This window comes from Ceratotherium simum, chromosome 22, assembly GCF_057802395.1.
Source record: "Ceratotherium simum simum isolate JZ-2026a chromosome 22, ASM5780239v1, whole genome shotgun sequence".
NCBI classification, from domain to species: Eukaryota; Metazoa; Chordata; class Mammalia; order Perissodactyla; family Rhinocerotidae; genus Ceratotherium; species Ceratotherium simum.
In genome coordinates this window covers 49662760-49680596 of record NC_141921.1, presented here as the reverse complement: position 1 = coordinate 49680596, position 17837 = coordinate 49662760, and the positions used below count along the sequence as shown (strand labels likewise).

The window sequence follows — 17837 nt, the reverse complement described above, 5'->3', positions numbered from 1 at the left end:
ACATTTACAGAACTCTTAAACCAGGCACAAAAGTGCACTAAATTGGCTTTGATGTTGAATAATTAATAAAACTTCCCAGGCACGCTGGATGCTGGGCCACGTGTCTCTCCCAGGGGCGGGGCTGTCAGTCCTGTCTCATCACCTGAGGAGTCGCCTTTCCTTCTTTAAACAGGCGCTCAGCACTTCTGAGAGGAGACTGAGAGATGCTGTGCGTGGGCTGGGGTGGGCACGGTGCTCACACTCGAGAGGGCAACAGGGGCCAGTGTGGCCGTGGGGGCGGGCTCCCTGGAGGTCTTGGCTCTGCCTCTGCCTGGTTATGAACCCTGGGCAAGATCTCTCTACCTCAGTTTCCCTATCTGAAAAGCAAAGAGGTTGGACCCAGTGGTCTCTGGGGGCCCTTCTAACTCAGACATTCTGAGGTAGCCTCGGAGGAGCGGAATTGGGGACACGCCAGGGGCCCCTCTGCTGTGCCCCATGTCCCCCGGGTACTGGTGGGCCCACGGTGAAGCCCTGCCCGCGAATGGGCTGCAGCTGCGAATGGCAGTTCATTGCAGCAGGTTATGGGGGAGCGTCTCCTGGAGACGTACGTGGGACGGAAGTCAGAAGCTGGACTCCAAGGTGCCCCGTGGAGGCTCCCGAGGGTGTCAATCTGTCTGCTCCACTGCTAGGGGGCGACATCTCATGGCTTCCTGTCCCCAGAGGTTGTCCAGCAAAGTGGCCGCTGCCTCCCCGCCACTGGGCAGGGCCCAGTGCTCTTGGGTCCCCTCCTCACACAGCAGCCACCAAAGCGGGTATCGACTCGGACCTTTGGTGCAAGAAAGCCTGGCCCCAGCTGGGCCCCCACCTAGTGCCCGCTGCCCCCTCGCTACCCTCCAGACCTTCCTCTCTGGCCCCAGCTGGAGGCTCCAGGTTGGCCAGGCCCCTCAGAACTGCTGATCCTCCCTCGATTACAACAGGGAAACTGAGCCCAGAGGGGCAGTGAATTCCCACGGTCACATAGACGGAGCAGAGCCAGGACGTGGACTGGGGTCTCCCGACAGCCGACCAGAGCACTGCCCTACACACTCCTTCTCCTGTCCACAGAGGTGTTCAAAACCCCTGCCCCTCCGTGCCACTTCCTAGAGAATGCTCGGGTCAGTGCCCGGCCAGGCGGTTAGCCCAGAGGACACAGTGCTGGGCTCACACGTGCTGTTTTGCAGTTTGTGAGTGGTGTGACCTCCCTCCCCAGGTGGCCCCCCTGACTGCACGTGGTGCTGCCCACTGGCTGGCAGAGGGCGCTGGGGCTCGGGGCAGCTGGGCTGCAGGCCATCTTGGGTGGGGAGGGGTGGCCAGGGGATGGACAAGGGCAGCCCTGTTCTTTCACGCAGCTCCTTACCTCTCCTCTGCTGTCTCTCTGGCCGTCCCCCTCATGTCTCTGCCCCCCACCCCGTTTCTGGGTCTCCATCGGGGGTCTTCTATCCATGGCTCTCTTTGGGGCTGTTTTTCCTTTCAAACATCGTGTTTGTTAGTCTCAATGCAGGCTGTGCGCAGTGGCGCTCCCTGAGCACACACACATGCACACACAGGCCCTTGGGGGTCCTCGCAAGACAATAGGAGCCCTGGCCTGGCCCTGGCCCAGGTCTCCAGTCCCGCCCTCTCTCCGGCACCCTGCCCTGGACAGGCGCTGCTTAAGTTGTGTTTTGGGGAGATCAGAGGTGTGGGAGATTTTCTGGCTGGATGAGAGCGGGCCTGTGTCACGTCCTTTCAAATAAATCATGAAACTACACGTGGGAAGCAGGCTTCAGGGAGAGGCAGGGCACTGGTGGGCAGTGGAGGTCGGGAGCCTGGGTTCTGCCCACTGAGACCCTGGGCAGTCCGTGCGCCTCGGGGCCTCTGTCCAGTCCGTAGAGCAGGGAAGACCGCTCCAGCCAATGCAGAGCTAGATGGAGGTGCTGTAGGGTCTGGGGTGCACAGACGTGGCGCCCAGCGCAGTGGCAGCATGAAACAAGCTTGTGGAACGAGATGGAATGCGGAGGTGGCCCGGGGCAGCTCTGGGTCCGGAAGCTCAACATGGCGAGGAGCAAAGGGCGCGGCAGTGCCCTGATGTGGTCGTGGTTGTAGGGAGCAGATGGTGGGTGGCCGCCTGCCTGTGCAGAGCCTGGCCCCGCGAACACGTGTGCAGTGCTCCCATTGCACAGATGAGGAGACTAAGGCATGGAGGAGGACGAGCTTTGCCCACTTATAGGCCTGGCTGGGAACCCAGGGCTCTGGGCCCAAGGTCCACGCTGGCCCCTGAGTCTTAGGGCACAGTCTTCTCCGGCCTCCTCCTGACGATGCTTGGAAACCAAAGGATCGACCCAGCCGGAGCTCAAGGCCAGGTCCAGGCTCAGAGTGGCCCCTGTCCGGACACGCGTTTTAGACCTGGAAGGCGAGGACCCAGTCCCAGGGAGCGGGGTAGGAGGGATGACGGAGGGAGGGATGACGGCTCTGTCCCCAGGGGTGGGGAAGCCCCAGAGCAAAGCCCCCAGGCAGCAGACGCGGGCCTGATCCTGCAGCAGGGGTCCGGGCAAGAGAGAGGGAGTCAGCTCAGGCTGCAGAGGGCAGTTGCAGGGTCTGGGAGGGCACAGGGCACGAGGGCAGGAGGCGCCCACCTCAGAAAGGAGGGCTCAGGCAGGGGCCCCACGCCTGCGCCCATGTCACCTGATGGTATTGTTTCTTCAGTCCCCTCTTCAGACAAGAAGAAAATTAAACTCCTGAGGGCCCGCCAGGCCCTTCCTCCACGATGACGTGCATCCCCACCCACCGCCCGCCAGGCCAAATGCTCTCAAAGACAGAGTTTTGCTTAAAAGCCCAGAAAGGAGATTTAGGAGATCAGACTCTTAAGCAAATTAACATGTGCTGCGGGCGGCTTTTAATCACCGCCTTTAATCGCAGGCCGGACGGAAATCGTCCCCTGCGAGCGGGGGGCGGGGCTGGCGACACTGATGGATTATTCATTAGAAGCTGAACCTGAGCTCCATCAGGCTTCTCCACGGGGACGGCTCAGGGGCCTTTTGTCCACCCCAGGGGACCAGCTGTGTCCTCCCGGGACCCTGTGGCTCGCAGGACCTCTCCGTGATCCTCACTCTCCAGTCTGGCTGTGATTCTGCTTCTCTCTTTTCCCTTCTTCCTCTCCCTCCGTGCCTCAGTTTCTCCCCTTCTGAGACTGTGGGGCTGCTAGCTCTTCCCAAGAAGGGCCTGTCAAAGCCCTTGTGGGGGTGCTGGGCTGCCCCCTCTTGCCTTTGCTCTCTGGCCTCTGGCCGTCTCTGGCACGTTTCCACTTGGTGCCATTGCTTGGACCGGCCCCATCTTTTTGGCCTGGCAGAGCCCCCCTCAGCCTTCCTGGCTCAGCTGTAGGACCTTTCTGGCCACTGGGGTCTCTGCCAGCCTGGTGGACACAGGCCCAGGGACCCTGACAGTGCTGAGCGAATATGTGACCAGTGTGGATACAACAGAGTCACAGGGTCAGCTCACGAGGGCAAGTCCCCAGAACCCAGGCAGTGGCCGCTCCAACCAAGGGGTCAGGACTGCACGAATGGCAGTGAAGGAAGGAGAGCTGCCCCTTTAAGGGACCACACAGCACAATGGTCCCTGGGACCTTCTCCAGGCAGGATCCAGGGGGTGGTGGTGACAGCTGATGTGGCTCCCCTCCCCCTCCACACCTGGGGGCCTGGCAGAGGGTGGTCACACCTTGGGGTGGCGGCATCTCGGAGGGCCCCAAGGAGCCCTCGGTCCTCTTGCTGGGGCCTGTCACCTGTCTGCTCGTCCCAAACTTGGGCTCCTGCATCCCCATAAACCTCCCCAGGCCACCCTCTGGGCTGTGGGTCAGCCCCCCCAGTCACCAGTCGGGGCTGCAGACAGAAGCAGCAGCTTTCAAAACAGCACCCGAGGGACCAGGGACGGAAATCTCTTCCGTTGATCTGGGAACTGTTGTTTCCCTCAGATGCTGGATGCAGCAGTTCAAACCAGAACACAGCCTGGGAAGAGGCAGGTCCTGTGGGGATCAGGACCGGGCTCTCGGAGACTTTGCTCCCTGCTTGGCCCTGGCAGGACCCTGCCCTTAGGCAGCATGCTGGGGCTGGGGGCTATTCTCCCATACCTCCAACAGCCCCCACCATCCCCCAGACCCCACGGGCTTCGGTGGGACCGTCATTGAGAGACACGTGCGGGGGAGGCAGGGAGGGGACAGAGGAGAGGCTGGGGCTGCCACCAGGGGCTCCTGGATCCCTGTTGTCATCATCCTGCACACATACCCCTGACCAGGGCAGCCAGTGCAATGTCACCCTCGCCAACCCTGAAGTGCCCAGCCTCCTAGGGAGACCCTTCTGGGATCGGGTGACTTGTCCTAGATCCAGCCCTCAGGGTCTGGGGGGAGGCTGTGTGTAATGATCAGAAGGACCCTGTGGTCGTGGGGGGCTGCCAGCCGGGGTGGGGGGATCGGCCCTCCCCGCTCTGGTAGGAGGGCTGACCTGGAGAGCGGGAGGTCAGGGATGGCTGGGGGGTCGTCCCAGGAGCCCCTGCTGGAGGGGTGGGCACAGCATCGCCCACCACCCCTCCACCCCGCCCCTACTGCTGGCCTCTGAGCAGCCGCTCTCGACCCCCACCCCGGTGCGCTGCGGGCCCCACACCAGCGCGGGCTGCGATGGGTTAAGGCGGGCGGGGCTCCCGAGGGAGGGGCGGTCCTGGCGGTGGCGCGGGCAGCGTTGATCGTGGATCGGGCATGGGCGCAGCGCGGGAGGTCCCCCGGCTCTGCTCCGGCTCAGGGACACGCGGGGCCAGCGCGCTGCCTTGCCCCCCTCGGGCTGCACCAGTAGCAGTGCCTGCGGGCCATGGAAGAGCCTGGGGACCCCAGCGGGCTCAGCCGGGACCAAGGTAAGGGGGCAGAAGGGGCTGGAGGACGGAGGCTGTGACCACCCCTGCGGGGAGCCCAGGGCGGGTGCTGAGCTGCTATTGGTGACCCACTGACCCCACATAGGCAGTGCTTGACCCCCCTCTCCCAGGGATCTCTGGGACCACCCCGTTTCCCCCACCCGCACATTCCCCCGTCCCCTGCACCATCCCCTGCCCCCCGCGAAGGGTGGAGACAATCCCGAAAGATGGTGGGAGGAGGTGCCCCGGCCGAGCCGGCATAGAGCTCTGACCCCCAGCCTGCCCCCAGCAACACCAGCCTTGGTGTGGGGGTCATATCTGGGGTGTCCTGGCCTGTCCAACCCCACCCGCCCCGCTCGTCCAGGGTGGTGGTGGGGTGGCCGTCAGTGTCGGGCAGCACCATGGACAGGGCAACGGCTGCATTTCTCTGAGGGGCCGGCAGCTGTTTGCTCTCAGGTTCTGGCCCTGGCACCCAGGGTGGGAGATTTCTTGCTCGGAATTTTCATGCTGTCCTGACCTGGGGGGCTGGGCACTGCCCTGGGAAGACAGCACAGATCAGCAGGGATGGCAGGAGCCCTCCCAGGCTGCCAGGGCTCCCTGGCCCCAAGGAGTTTGGGCACAAGAAGGGGCCGGGTGCCTGGTGTCGGGGCCCGTCCTGCAGGGACAGGAGCAGGCAGAGCTTCTCCCAGGCAGGGTCTCTGTCTGCTCCCAACGCAGCACTTGCTCTGGGCCGGGGGTGGGGAGAGTCCAAAAGGGACTCTTGGGAAGTAGGGGTGACTTGGGCCAGACAGCAAGAGAACTTCCTGAGTAAGGGCTGGGATTCCAAGGAGAGTAGGAGCTTGCCTTCTGGCAACTTGTTTGGATCCTGGTTGTTCTGGACCCAATTTGTTCTGCCCTCTGGTGGGCATGGACACAGGGGAGGGACGGGGGAGCCTTGGAGAGCACGTGTAGGGAGCAGGGGCATCGTTGCTGGGCGGACTGAAGATGGGTCCCTGGTGGTGCCTCTGAGGAGCTGTGTGACCACCGACCCTGTCTGAGCCTCTCGTGGAAGAGTGGGACAGCCTGGGGTCACCTTCGTAGGGCAGCGGTGAGCAGAGTGTGCCTGGCCCGTGTGGCTGCTCCAGGAACGCCTGTTCCCTCCTGCCCTCCCCTCCCCGGCTGAGATGCCCTTTATGAATGGAGGACAGTGTGGCAGGTGTAGACGGGCTGGTGGTGCAGACACTCCCTGCTTGGCTGTGTGTTTGGGTCACCCCCAGGTGTCACCACTCCCTGGCCGCAGCCCCCACCCGAGTGCGGGGCAGGGCTCCCACGTGTGAGTGGTCCCTGGGGAGGGCCTGGCCCAGCACGTTCCTGCCTGTCTGGCCTGCAGAGAGCTCCATGGAATCAATAGCCCTGGGCTGGCCCAGCCTCAGTGAGGACCCCTGGGTACAGGAAACCTACCTGTTGGCCGCATAGGGACTAGCTGCTGCCATGTGGCCCCAAGGCCCCAGGGTCCAGGGAGACCCGACACACCCAGGGTCTGCAGCCAGCGAGGGGAGAGCTCTGGTCTTGGGAGGGGAGTGGGGTGGCAGCGGCAGAGCAGCTGTGAGCTCACCCCCTGTGCCCCCGTGTTCTGGGCTGAGGGCTCGGCCAGTCTTGAGGGAGGGGACATGTCACCTGGCCCTTATCTGCTGGAACAAACATGCCTGCGGCCCCTCCCGGGGGGAGAACAGTCTCAAATGTGCAGCTGAGGACAGAGCAGATGGACTGGAGTCTTGGGTCCGGCCCTCCATCTGCACAGCTAATGAGCTGATGACGACGGTCTCTCTGCTCCTGGCACCTTTCTCCCGGGAAGCCAGTGGATGGCCCCTGCTGGGAAGGGCCCTCTCCCGGGGCAGGGTGTGTGTGTGTGTGGGTGAAGGGGGCCCTCTTTGGTGCCGAGGCCAGGGCTTCACAGGGGGAGGGCATCGAGGAGGGAGATGAGTAATCGGAAGTGCCAGTTTCTTCCCAAGACTTTGCTTCCAGCTCGGCATACGTGGGCTCCGGCCGGCTGGACAGACTTCCTGTGTGGGCAAGGCCGGTGGGCGTGGGCCTCCTGGGTGATGTGACGGACACCCTCCCAGGACAGTGTTTTCTCTGGCTCCTGGGAAGCTGTGGGGAAAGGAAGTCTCCCACCTGGGCAGCGGGGCAGCGTGCATGCCCTGGAAGACCCAGGGTGGAGCTTTGTGTGCTGGATGGTCGGCCAAGGGAGAAGTAAGCTGCTCTGAGAGTCATCTGCTCAAGCAGCACTGGGGGCCCGTGGACCCCCTCAAGCTCTGTGTCCCGAGAGTGGGGGACCCAGGTGGGGTGCCTGAGGACAGCTCCATCAGCAGGCAGGTCTTTAGGAGCCACCGACTCAGAAACAGTGGGCCACACTGCCGTGGGGTCCACTCAGCCTGCTCAGATCCGGAGACCACAGGCATGCTGCCAAGTGACCCAGGGTGGTCTTGATTTCACATTGATCGGGAGCCAGCCTGGCCGAGGCAGGCTCTGGCCCCCCTTCAGCTGACCTGCTGTTTCCTTCGGAAACTCTCCCTGGGGTTCAGGCCCCTGCGCTGGAGCTGACTACAGGCTGGGGTTCGGGTGGCTCCTCTGGAGCCCCCTCCCGGGTCAGCGGTGGGCGCCTGGGGGACGGCATGGAGGGTAGTCAGGGTGAGACCAGGGAAGGGCCCACCTGGCCCCACAGGGCAGGAGGCAGGGACGGGCAGCTGGCCCAGCCTCCAGGCAGGAGCGGGGTGGAGTTTCCCACATCATGCACGAGATGTGGGAAACTTTAGGAAGTCAATCCTGGAGGGCCTGGCCCCACTCGGGAACATCCTCTCAGTGCCTGTGGCCCTAGGGCTCTCGAGGAAGCTGCCTCCTGGCTCTGAGGTGGCCCTGGCGGGAAGGAGGGCTGGGCCCAGGATGGATCCGCCGGCTCAGCCTTCTTCTGTTTCCTGTCTCCTCCATGGCTCTGTGCCCGCTCTGCCCGGCGGCCGTGCAGCCCTGCCAGCTGCTGCCCAGCCTCTCCCGTGGCCTGGGTGGGTATGGGTGGGGGCAGGGCCGGCTCTGCCAGTGCGCAAAGACCCCTCCCTCGGGGCGGCTGCCCCTTCTCTCACCCTGCAGGAGTTTCCTGTCTTCCCAACAGGCAGGCTGCGCTCCATCTGGTGACTTTTCAGGAAAGTGCCCCCACTCCCCGTGCCGCTGCTGTGAGCCTCTCTCTCCCTCTCTAGCTGCTCCCTGGGGGCTCCCTGGGGCCATGTCCCCGTCCCTGAGGTAGGCCAGGTACCTGCCTCCAGGAAGCTCTGGTCAAGGTGGTGCCCATTGGCCCTCCCAGCCTCCGCTCAGTGAGCTCGTGGGAAGTGAGCCTGGAGCCAGGACGGGAGCCCCAGCACGTGATCCAGGGGCACCCGTGGGAGCAAGAGGCTGTGCACGGCTGTTAATAGCTATTAATAGCTTCCTTTCCCGCAGGACTATTGAGTGTGATTAATGCACCGCTGTGGCTGTGCTGGGACCACCGGGGTGGCCAGGGGGCAGGAGGGGAGGGACCCTGGCTGAGGCTGGGACTTGCCCTGCCTGGGTTCGAGGAGGTGCCGGGCTCTGCTGGGTGGGGAGAGGAAGGCCAGATGTTGAGACCCTGCTGTGCTGAAGACCCCAGGCCCCAGTGGCACTCGGCAGGCTCCGTGATAGCGTGGGGGCCCACTGCACGGGAAGGGGCTTCTCGAGGAGGAGGGTTCCTGGCGCTGGATACCCCCAGCCTCTGAGAATGTCCCATCCACTCATGCCCACTGCCACAGGGGCTGGGACAGCTGTAAATGGCTGTGACCATCATGAATGCTTCTGTCTCATCACTACCTGTTGGGTGACATACAGAAAGGTCTTACTGGGCCTCCCTCAGGCCAATCCTCCAGGAGCTCAGGCCATCAGCTGGGGATGGGCCAGGCTGCCGCAGTCCCACCCAGAGCCCGAGTGCCCAGGGGCCTCTGGGGAGGTGGGAGGTGCAGGCCTGGGGCTGGTCAGTGGACGAAGTGTGGCTGGCCATCGGAGTCTGTTCCCACCCTCTAGGACACTCGTGGTCCCTGGCTCCCTGGGGTCTGAGTGCACAGGCCAGGAAAGGGCGGGGTGGCCAGAAGCAGCCAAGGGGGAGAGCAAAGTCTGCCCTCCTCCCCCTGCCCCTGGGCTCCTCTGGCCCTCCTCACTGTGGAGCTGGGCAACGCTGGGTGAAGTGGTGGGGCCAGGCACCCCCCCAACGAAACTCGTGTTGCTCGCTGGAAGCCCAAGCTGCCTGCCCCACGGAGAGGGCCGTGGGAGGAGAAGGGCACATCCTGGCGAGCGGAGCCTCTGGTGTAGACTTTTCTCTCCCACTGCTCCCCTGGCCCCAGCCCCCCACCCCCCACCCCCACCCCTACCCCCCCACCCAGGCTTGTCTGGGCCAGCCCCAGGCCTTACTGATCCGGCCAAATGACCCCCAGGCACCACTGCCCTCGTGTGACCCTTGAGCCAGCCCTGGCTCCCGTGACCCCCGGGCGCCCAGCACAGCCACCCTGGGGTCCTGCCTTGGGGGGAGGGGGTTGAGGGCTCCGAGTCACACTCCTTGATAAAATAAAAATAGTTGGGGAGGAGGCGCCCAGACGTGGGGATGAGCTGCTTCTCAGACGTTGAAATAATCTCCACCATATGTGTGTGGGCCCGTCCCTCCCTCCTCTGAGGCGCTGGCCAGGGGCTGGGCTGGTCCCCCGTGGGTGCGCCGGAGCCCGACGCAGCGGCTGGGGCAGGATGGCCTCTTCTTGCTTCCTCTTGTCCACCCAAGTGCAGTCTGAGCGCCTACTGCATGTTGAGCTGGGCCAGCAGCAGAGCCAAGACGCAGTGTGGAGAGGCGGGAACTCAGGGCTGCCGGGGAGGCGGGTGGGGGCTGAGGACCCCGTGGGGGGCCGTGGCAGGGACAGGGCCAGAGGAGCCTCAGGCCCCACATGTCCCACTGCTGCTGACCGTTCGAAGTAAAGTGGACATGGGGAGGGCCTTCAAAAAGGCAAAGAAGTATTGGAGGAGGAACGGGCTGGAGGCAGATGAGCAGGGCTGGGTCAGAGGGTCCCGCCTGAAGTCCAGGGCCAGCACCCTGCAGGGAGTGGGGATGTGCCGCACGCCAGGCTCGTGCGTGTTTGCTCAGTGACGGGACCAGTGAGCAGGGCGTGTACACATGCCTGCGCCCCACTTGTGGGAGGGGCGCTTCCGCACCTCCAGGGTCTGCCTGTGTGTGTGTTCTCGCGCCGGGAAGCCTGTGGGTGTAATTTGTGGGTTTTGTAGGAAGATTAAATTGATTTTCCAGCCTCCCCGGGGAGAGGCGGAGATACTGACTGCTGCTGGCCTCTTGTTGCCGGCCGTGTTAGGACAAGATCCATCTCTGCCACAGAACAAAATTAAACCAGCGCTGCCCAGCTTCTGACAGCGAGGGCTCTTCCTCCCTGGAGTAGCTGCCGCCCGTGTCCTGCGGCCGCCGCCGTCCTCTGCAGGGCTTAAGGAAGAGAGGAGTGAGGGGCTGGAGGCGCCTTCTGACAGATGGGGGAACTGAGGCACGGAGATGGGTGAAGACCACCTGAGGACTCTGCTTCCTGGCACCTGCCAAGGCCAGGCCATCTGGGTCAGCGGTTCAGCCACTGTGCAGGGGCCAAGCCGAGGAGAGTCACGGGCACCTCTACTCTGGGGTGTCGGTGGGGGGTTGAGGGCACTGCAGGCTCTTCCTGTGCCCTCTCCCCACCTCGGGAGGTGGCCCTGCCCATCTGTGTCTGAGCTGGGCACGTCTGTGTGCCAGGCTCCTCTAGGACCTCAGCTGGAGGTGTAGGCGCTTCCTGGAGATGGCTGAGCCCTAGAGAGCTGGACGGCCATGGCAATGCCAGTGATGGCTGTGCCAGGCGCTGGCTCCATGCCACCTCCCAGAGCTGGCTTGGTGGCCTTGGCATCGGGGGTCCAGCCAGTGCTCACCCCCACTCCAGTGCCTGGTGTGGGCCAGTCCTGGCTGGTGCAGGGACAGAACAGGACAGGACTGGGGAGGGGGCCTGCCCAGGAGCGCCCAGAGGTGCTCACACAGTGTGCAGACGAGTGCACATGGACCTGTCAGGCAGCCTCGAGGCAGCTACAAGGAGCCTTGAAGGAATAACTGGGTCACAAGGACCAGAGAGAGGAGAGTGCCCCGGGGTGTGTGGGCAGGCGTGAGGAGGAGGGGCTGGAGAGCAGCGGATGGGGGCCAGGTTCCCCTCTCCCTGACAGAGCCCTCCTGCCCCTTCCTGACCAGGGCTGCCGGCCCCCCATTCGGGCCGCTGGGCGCGGGGTGGTCCTGGTGCAGGGCTAGCTTCCTGCATGGGCCCGTTGGTCAGGTGTGGGACTGGTGCGAGGGCCCAGAGGCCAGGTGTGGCGGCTTCACTCCCACCTGAGCCCCTGCGGGGCTGGTGGGTGCAGCTGTCTCAGCAGCTGCATCAAGTGTCCAGGCTCAAGGCCGGGGCAGGAGCAGGGAGGGTGTGGACCATGGTCGGGGCCTGGGGTCTTGTTTGTCAGTTTCCCCCTGGGCACTCAGGGCTCTGGGGCCCAGCCCAGGGCAGGGAGGGTGAGAGCGGGGCCCTGGGCAGTGAGGGGAGTGCACCAGATGGGGGATGCACTAGCCTACCTGTGTGGGGGTGTGTGAGCCCGGCCCAAGTGTGAAAGGTTCCCCAGGGGCCCATCTGTGACCCCATGGAGGGGTGGGGTAGGGGACTGGGCCCTTCTCCCTCCAGGCCTGGCCAGGTCTGCTCTCAGCCAGCACCTGGGGGGAAGGGTTTCCTCAGGCCCCGGAACGTGGGCCCCCAGTGTGACTCTGAGGGAGTGGAGGGCTCGTCTGGTGACCATGTGTGGACGTGGGGTCCTGGCTGGCATTGCCTGCCTGGCACCTTTGGGGAGCTGGGGGGGGGGTGGCAGGCGGAATGCCCCTGCCCCGTTCTGGGCTGCTGATCCTCCCTTTGCTGAGGCCCATGGCTGCCCACAGCTGCACCAGAAGTGGAGATGGGAGCCGGGGGACAGTGGGAAGGGAGGGGCCCCGCGCCTCATGGTTTGTGGGTCTGAGCCATCGGGTTTGGGGCCCGTCCTGGGTTCAAGCCCAGCTTGGCAGTCACCTGGGGTCTTTGTATGCATCCAGCAAGCTCAGCTGCTCTGTGGGGGTGACACAGCCACCCCCAGGGCTGGACGCTCCCCTGTGGTGTCCTGCAGCCCTGGGGCACCCCGTCTTTGCACAGCGGCTGAAGTTCTGCACTGACCTGTCCCATGGAGTGTCAGAGGTGGGGTCAGGGTCACCTGGGTCCTCCGGGTAGTGGAGGGGCCTCCCTAGCGGAGCCCTGCGTCAGGCCAGATTAGCTGGACCTTCGTCCGCCTGGCTGGGGGAAGATTACAGCCCAGGGCAGCTGAGGAGGACTCAGAGAGTCTGGGTGCGGGGCCGGGCCCATGCAGTCTGTGCCCCTCCTAGAAGCCCTGCCCGGGCATATGGGGCATCCACGTGCCCTGACTGATGGCAGGAGACGGTTGACCCACTAGTGGCTGAGAGCCCAAGGGCATGATTTGAGGATGGCAGGGGGAGGCTTTGGGAGGTGGGTGGGAGGCAAGGGCAGCCCCCCAAACTGGGGTCCGGTGCAGGGGAGGAAAGAGCAGGTGTGACCAGTGTAACCTGGGTTGGAGGAGCCGCGTGCTTTGGATAGGAAGGAATGGCCCAGAGTTGTGGAGGACTGGCTGATGGAATGGGGGGCAATGACCACAGCAGGCAAGGAGGGGTGAGTGTCACAGGGCCCAGGACACGAGGTGTGGACCATGGGGCCTTGTCCAGGCCGATCCCTCAGACCCGCCCCCGGCCCCGCTCTGGTCCTGATGCTCCCCAGCTTTCTGGTTCCCCTTTCCCCAGACCCCCTGCTCAAGCGGCGATGCTGTCAGCGGCTCCAGCAGCCCCGTCTTCCTGAGGATGCCCGGGACTCGTTCCCCTTTCCTATCCTAGAGGCTGATGGCTTCCTAGTCTAATTCCATGCAGAACCGTCTCCTGCAAGGGACCGAGTCAGTGCCTTTTTGGCAAAGGGTTCTGGCATTTGGCTTTGAGTCGATTACCTTGGATCTAGCTAGGTGGGGCCCTGGTTATCTGTGGTCAGGCCAGGATGCCCATCACTATCTCCTCACAGCCTGCAGCCTCCCACCCTTGCAAACCTTGGACTTAGCAGCTGTACCAGGCTGTTTGGCCTCTGGTGCCTCTTGTCCTCGGCTCTGTGCCCCTGGCCCCAGCTCCTCCCCTCTGTGCTGGGGAGGGAAGGGTGGCTGCCCCTGTCTCAGCACAGCCCAGAAGCGGTGGGATTTATGGCAATGAGGACAGAGGGCTTTCAAGGGCAGCCCAGCACTGCCTCAGGCTGCCCCTGACCCAGGGACCCATGCTGGCCCTGCCGTGCCTGGGCAGTTGGCACAAGGTGGGCTGTGGGCTCTTGGGCCCAGTGGCAGGAGCACCCTGGGGCCCTCGGAACCAGGCCCCAGTCCTCACCACAGATGTGACTGTGGGGTGGGGTTCTGCCCCTTGGGCCTTGTGCCACCCCTTGGCCAGGCTGGCCTGCCCTGGCCTGGTGGCCCCTGGACCATGAGAGGCGGCCATGCCATCTTCTCTGTCTCTCCTGCTTGCGTGCTCCTCCTCAGAGTGCGGTCGGCTCCTCTGGGCTCGCTGCCCCGAGGACTGCCCTAGTCTGGGCCTTAGCTGGTGTGGCTGTGACTGGGCCTGTGTCCAGTCAGCAGGCAAGCAGGCAGGTCCTCCCCAGGCCCGACTCTCCTCCCCCAGGCCAGGTCAGTCATGAGGAGGGCAGCGGCTGGGACCAGCCCAGCCTCCAGGGGCAGAATGCAGCGATGAATGCAGCCATGCAGTGGGCCGCCTCCTCCTGGAAAAGGCAAGCTGGGGGGCTGGTCCCTGGGGACCGCAGCTGCACTGCCAGGGGCCTGGAGCTGGACGAGGGAGATAGTATGCTGGGCCGAGGCTCAGGGGACCCGCACCCTCCAGCTGGTGCTGGGAGTCGCAGCACAAAGGGGCCCCATGTGCCCCGGGGCCTCCCTGGGCCAGACAGGCCTGGCGGGCAGCCTCGCTCCAACTCGGCTCACCATCTCCAGCCCACAGAGGCCTGGGCGCTGGGGGACAAGAGGCTGCTGCTTCTCTCCCACTTCTGGGCTCCCCGGGACTGCGGGAATCCACTCGGGGCTCCCCGTGGGTACAAGAGATGTGGCGATGAGAGTAGGGGCTTGTTCTGGGGCTCGGGCTGGGATGGAGAATGGGCAGCAGCCTTGGACATCCAGCGTGGGGAGGATGGTGGGGAGACCGCTCTCGCAGGGCCTGAGAGTGCGCCCTGGGGGTCGTCCCATGGGAACCATCACCCCAGGCCTCCCTGCTGTGTTCTGTGGGTCCCGGGGGGCCTCTAGTCTCTCCTGCCTGTCATTACTCAGCCAGGATGTGGGGGCTGGTAGCCTGGGGCCTCCTGCCTGGTCCCCTCCTGGGCCCCAGCTGGGAGTTTCCTTGGCCTAAATCCTCTGGCCAGCTGGGCTGGATCCAGGCTGGATTAGCGCAGGGGATTGGGCAAAGGACAGGCGGGGCGGGCAGAGGCACTGCGGCTCCCCACCCCCAGACCCCGCGACACTTCTTCTTTGGGGCCCCTCCATGGCCTGGTGGGTGGGTGGGCTGGCCTAGGGCCGTCTGGGACAACAGGTGATCGTGGGGCCAATGCCAGAGGCATCTGGGAGCAGCCCTGCAGGGGCCTTGGGGGACTCTGAGGGGGAGGAGGAAGAAGTGGAGGAGAGAAGGGGGTGTGGTGGAGCCCCTGCGCCGCCCACCACCGCCTGACCTGCTACTGAGGCAGAGTGGGGGCGCTGGCCCTCTCTGGGCTCCGTGAGCCCACCCCTGGCCATCGTCTGGGCATGTCTATCCCCTGGCCATCTACCCCCAGCAGGACGAAGGGAACGGTGGCCTCCCTGGTGGAAGCCCTTCTCTGGGTTGGAGGGAGCGTGGCCGTGTCCCCGAGTCGGCAGCTTGGCCCACTAGGTAAGGGGGCAGGCCTGCTGGCCATCAGGGGCCTCCCTGGCCAGAGCCCCGCCCAGCCACTGGGGCTGGAAGGGTGAGGACTGCTCCTGGAGGTGTGAACAGTCTGGGGGCTCCCACTCCACCCCTGTGCAAACCTGTAACTCTCACCCCCTTGAGTCTCCCTCTGGGGGTCATGGGGCTCCAACAGCATCTCCCGGTCTACCTTGTTGACTGCCCCCCCTCGGGGCCTGCAGGCTGAGCCCCAGGTGGCAGCAGGGAAGGTGGGGGTGCACGAGTTAGGGGCTGAGGAGCTGGGGGCAGGGCCCTGGAGGATATGCTTGCTGGGCACTCCGGTGGCTCTGAAGCTTTCACTGAGGGGTCCCTGGCACTTTGGGGGGTGACAGCACCTTCAGCCCAGGTGGAGTGGGGCTGGCGTGTGGTGCCAGACACGACGGCCCTTAGAGCCAGGGAGAGTGCCCCTCACCGCTATGAGACTCGGATGGGGAGAACAGAGCCTGTCCAGCAGGGGATGGGGGGTGGAGGGTCTGTCTTGGTGGGGCCAGCCCACAGAAGGCCCCATGCAGGGCTGTCCACCCCACTCAGTCTCTGCTCCAGCTGGCAGACAGGGCCTGGTCTAGGCACCACCTTCCAGAACCGTGTTCTAGGCCTCTGGGGCCTGTCCCCGTCCCCATCTCGTGTCTCACCCCTCCTACCTGCTACCTGCATCCCAGCAGCCCCACCAGTGTCCTCGCGTCCCACTGTCCACCGTGGAGCCCAGCCTCCCTGTGTGCCCTCCCCCCCGACACCTGTGTTCAGGGTCAGAGATTGGCTTCCTCCAAGAAGTCCTCACTGGTCGGTCCCCTCGGGCTGACACTGCCCATGGGCCTCCGCAAACCACCTGAGGGTCCCTCACTGGGTGGACCTCGTGGGGTTTAATTACTCAGTGCTTCAGCAGATGGCGCCTGTTGGGTCCCACGCTTTTTGTAAGCAGGCGTGAAGGGTCCAAAGGGGGCCAGGACTGACCTGTCCTGGAGCTCACAGCCTCCCCAACCCCAGGGAGCTGCTATCCTGGTCGGCAACCCCGTTCCCTGGGACCTGGGAGACATGCAAGGTGCAGACAGGAGGCCAAGTGGATGGAGGAGGGGAGAGAAGGAGAGGGGTGGGGTGGGGAGAGGCAGGTGGACCCCGTGGGGGAAGGGTTTGGATTCTGGAGCTCAGATCTGGCCCTGTACCATCCCAGATCTGCACCCTTGTGTTCACGGAGACTCCCTCCGTGGCCTCTGGGGTAGACGTGAGTGGTGCCATCCTTATTGCGCGTAGAAGGAGGGCGACTTTCCTGAAGATGCCACAGGAAGGCGGTGCAGGTGCTCAGGAGTGAGACCTTCTGCTCTCAGGAGTTCCTGTGGCTAGGCCAGCAGCCAGGCTGGGTGTCGTGGGGGTGGCTGCCTGCTGCCCGTGGGGCCTGCCCTGTGCCTGGCACAGAGGCTTGTTGCACAGCAGCGCAGCCACCGTGCCCCTGTGTCCTCTCGTGTGTCACAGCCTTTGGGGCAGGTCATGGTGGTCGCTGGGTCTGGTCCAGTTGGTGGAGGGTGGGATGGGCAGGCAGCTAGATGGGGACAGAGTTGGGGAGTAGCAGGGTCCTGTCTGGGACCTCGCCTGGCTGTCAGGCTCCAAGACCACAGAGAGGGGGGCAGGAGCCTGGCCAGGCAGAATTGGTCTGTTTCTCTGTGTGGACTCTGGCCCTTGAGCAGGGTACCAGATTGGATGTGCACCTGGGGGTCGCAGGCAGCCCTGGGGGTCTGAGTTCAGCCCCTGGTGGGTGGGCAGGTGGGTGTATGGGTGGTCTCTGCACCCCCTTGAGCACACGGAGGTGGGTGCTGGGAGTGGGCTGTGGTGAGTGGTGGGGCTGCCGCAGCGCTCACTGGCGCCCTGTCTGTCTGTCTGTCTCTGTGTTGGTCGTCCATCTGCGTGCCGCGGTCCAGTGGAGCGATGTATGAGTGCCATGCAGGCAGGGACGCAGATGGTGAAGCTCCGCGGCAGCTCCAAGGGTCTGGTCCGCTTCTACTTCCTGGACGAGCACCGCTCCTGCATCCGCTGGCGGCCGTCACGCAAGAACGAGAAGGCCAAGAGTGAGTGGGGCATCCCTGGGGTCGGGCCGGAGCCCCAGGCCAGCCCTCGGGGGACAGGGACCCCTCCCAGAGCAGCTGCTGGACAGCGAGAGGGCAGCCAGACCCTGAGCCCGACAAGTCTCCAGGTGGCTCTGGGCCTGGTGCACGGGTACAACTGGCCTTGGGGGTCTGCGGTGACCTCTGGACACGGGGTGGGGAGGGGGCAGGGCCCCATGCTTTTCGGGGCCCAGGCCCTGCTGCAGCCTGGCAGAGCCCTCTGGACTCAGAGGAGACCGAGCGGCCCCAGCGCCCAGCCCTGTTTGGGATGCTGGGATGGGCTGAGAGGCAAAAGGACCTTCAGTCTGGCTGGGAGACAAGACCTCCTGGACACAGAGAGAGACCATGTCGGCTCTGAGGGGAGGGCTTTGGTGCCAAGTGTTGGCTCGGGCAGCCTGGGGCGTGAGCAGCTGCGTGGGGGTGTGGAGGCTGCAGGGCCGCCTGGAGTGAGGACGGTCCTGAGCTGGGAGGATTTGTGCTGGGGACGCATGGCACAGTGTTGATCTGAGCGGGGCACTGCAGGGACGGGCTGGGGACTCTAGGGGTCAGGAAGGGGCATATAGAGTCCTCACGGGCGGGGAGAGGGGGTTTTACTGCTCCTCCTCTGGTTTGCCCACGGGAGAGACCCAGGTGTGCCAGGGCAGGGTCTCAGCCCAGTGGTTGCCAAGGGCACCACTGCTGCCACGGGGCCCTGGAGAGAGCCATAGTGTGGAGCCCCCCGGGAGAGCATCCTGGAGGAGGGG

General features: G+C 64.7%; 1 protein-coding gene across 1 annotated transcript in view; it reads left to right on the top strand.

Annotated features, from left to right (window-relative positions):
- The window catches only part of PLCH2 (phospholipase C eta 2), a 62930-nt gene that overhangs the window by 16173 nt on the left and 28920 nt on the right, over positions 1–17837 (top strand). Inside the window, exon 2 of the mRNA XM_087446974.1 lies at positions 16912–17058. Within this exon, the coding sequence (XP_087303100.1) occupies positions 16912–17058 (147 nt within the window). The remainder of the gene's footprint in view (positions 1–16911; positions 17059–17837) is intronic.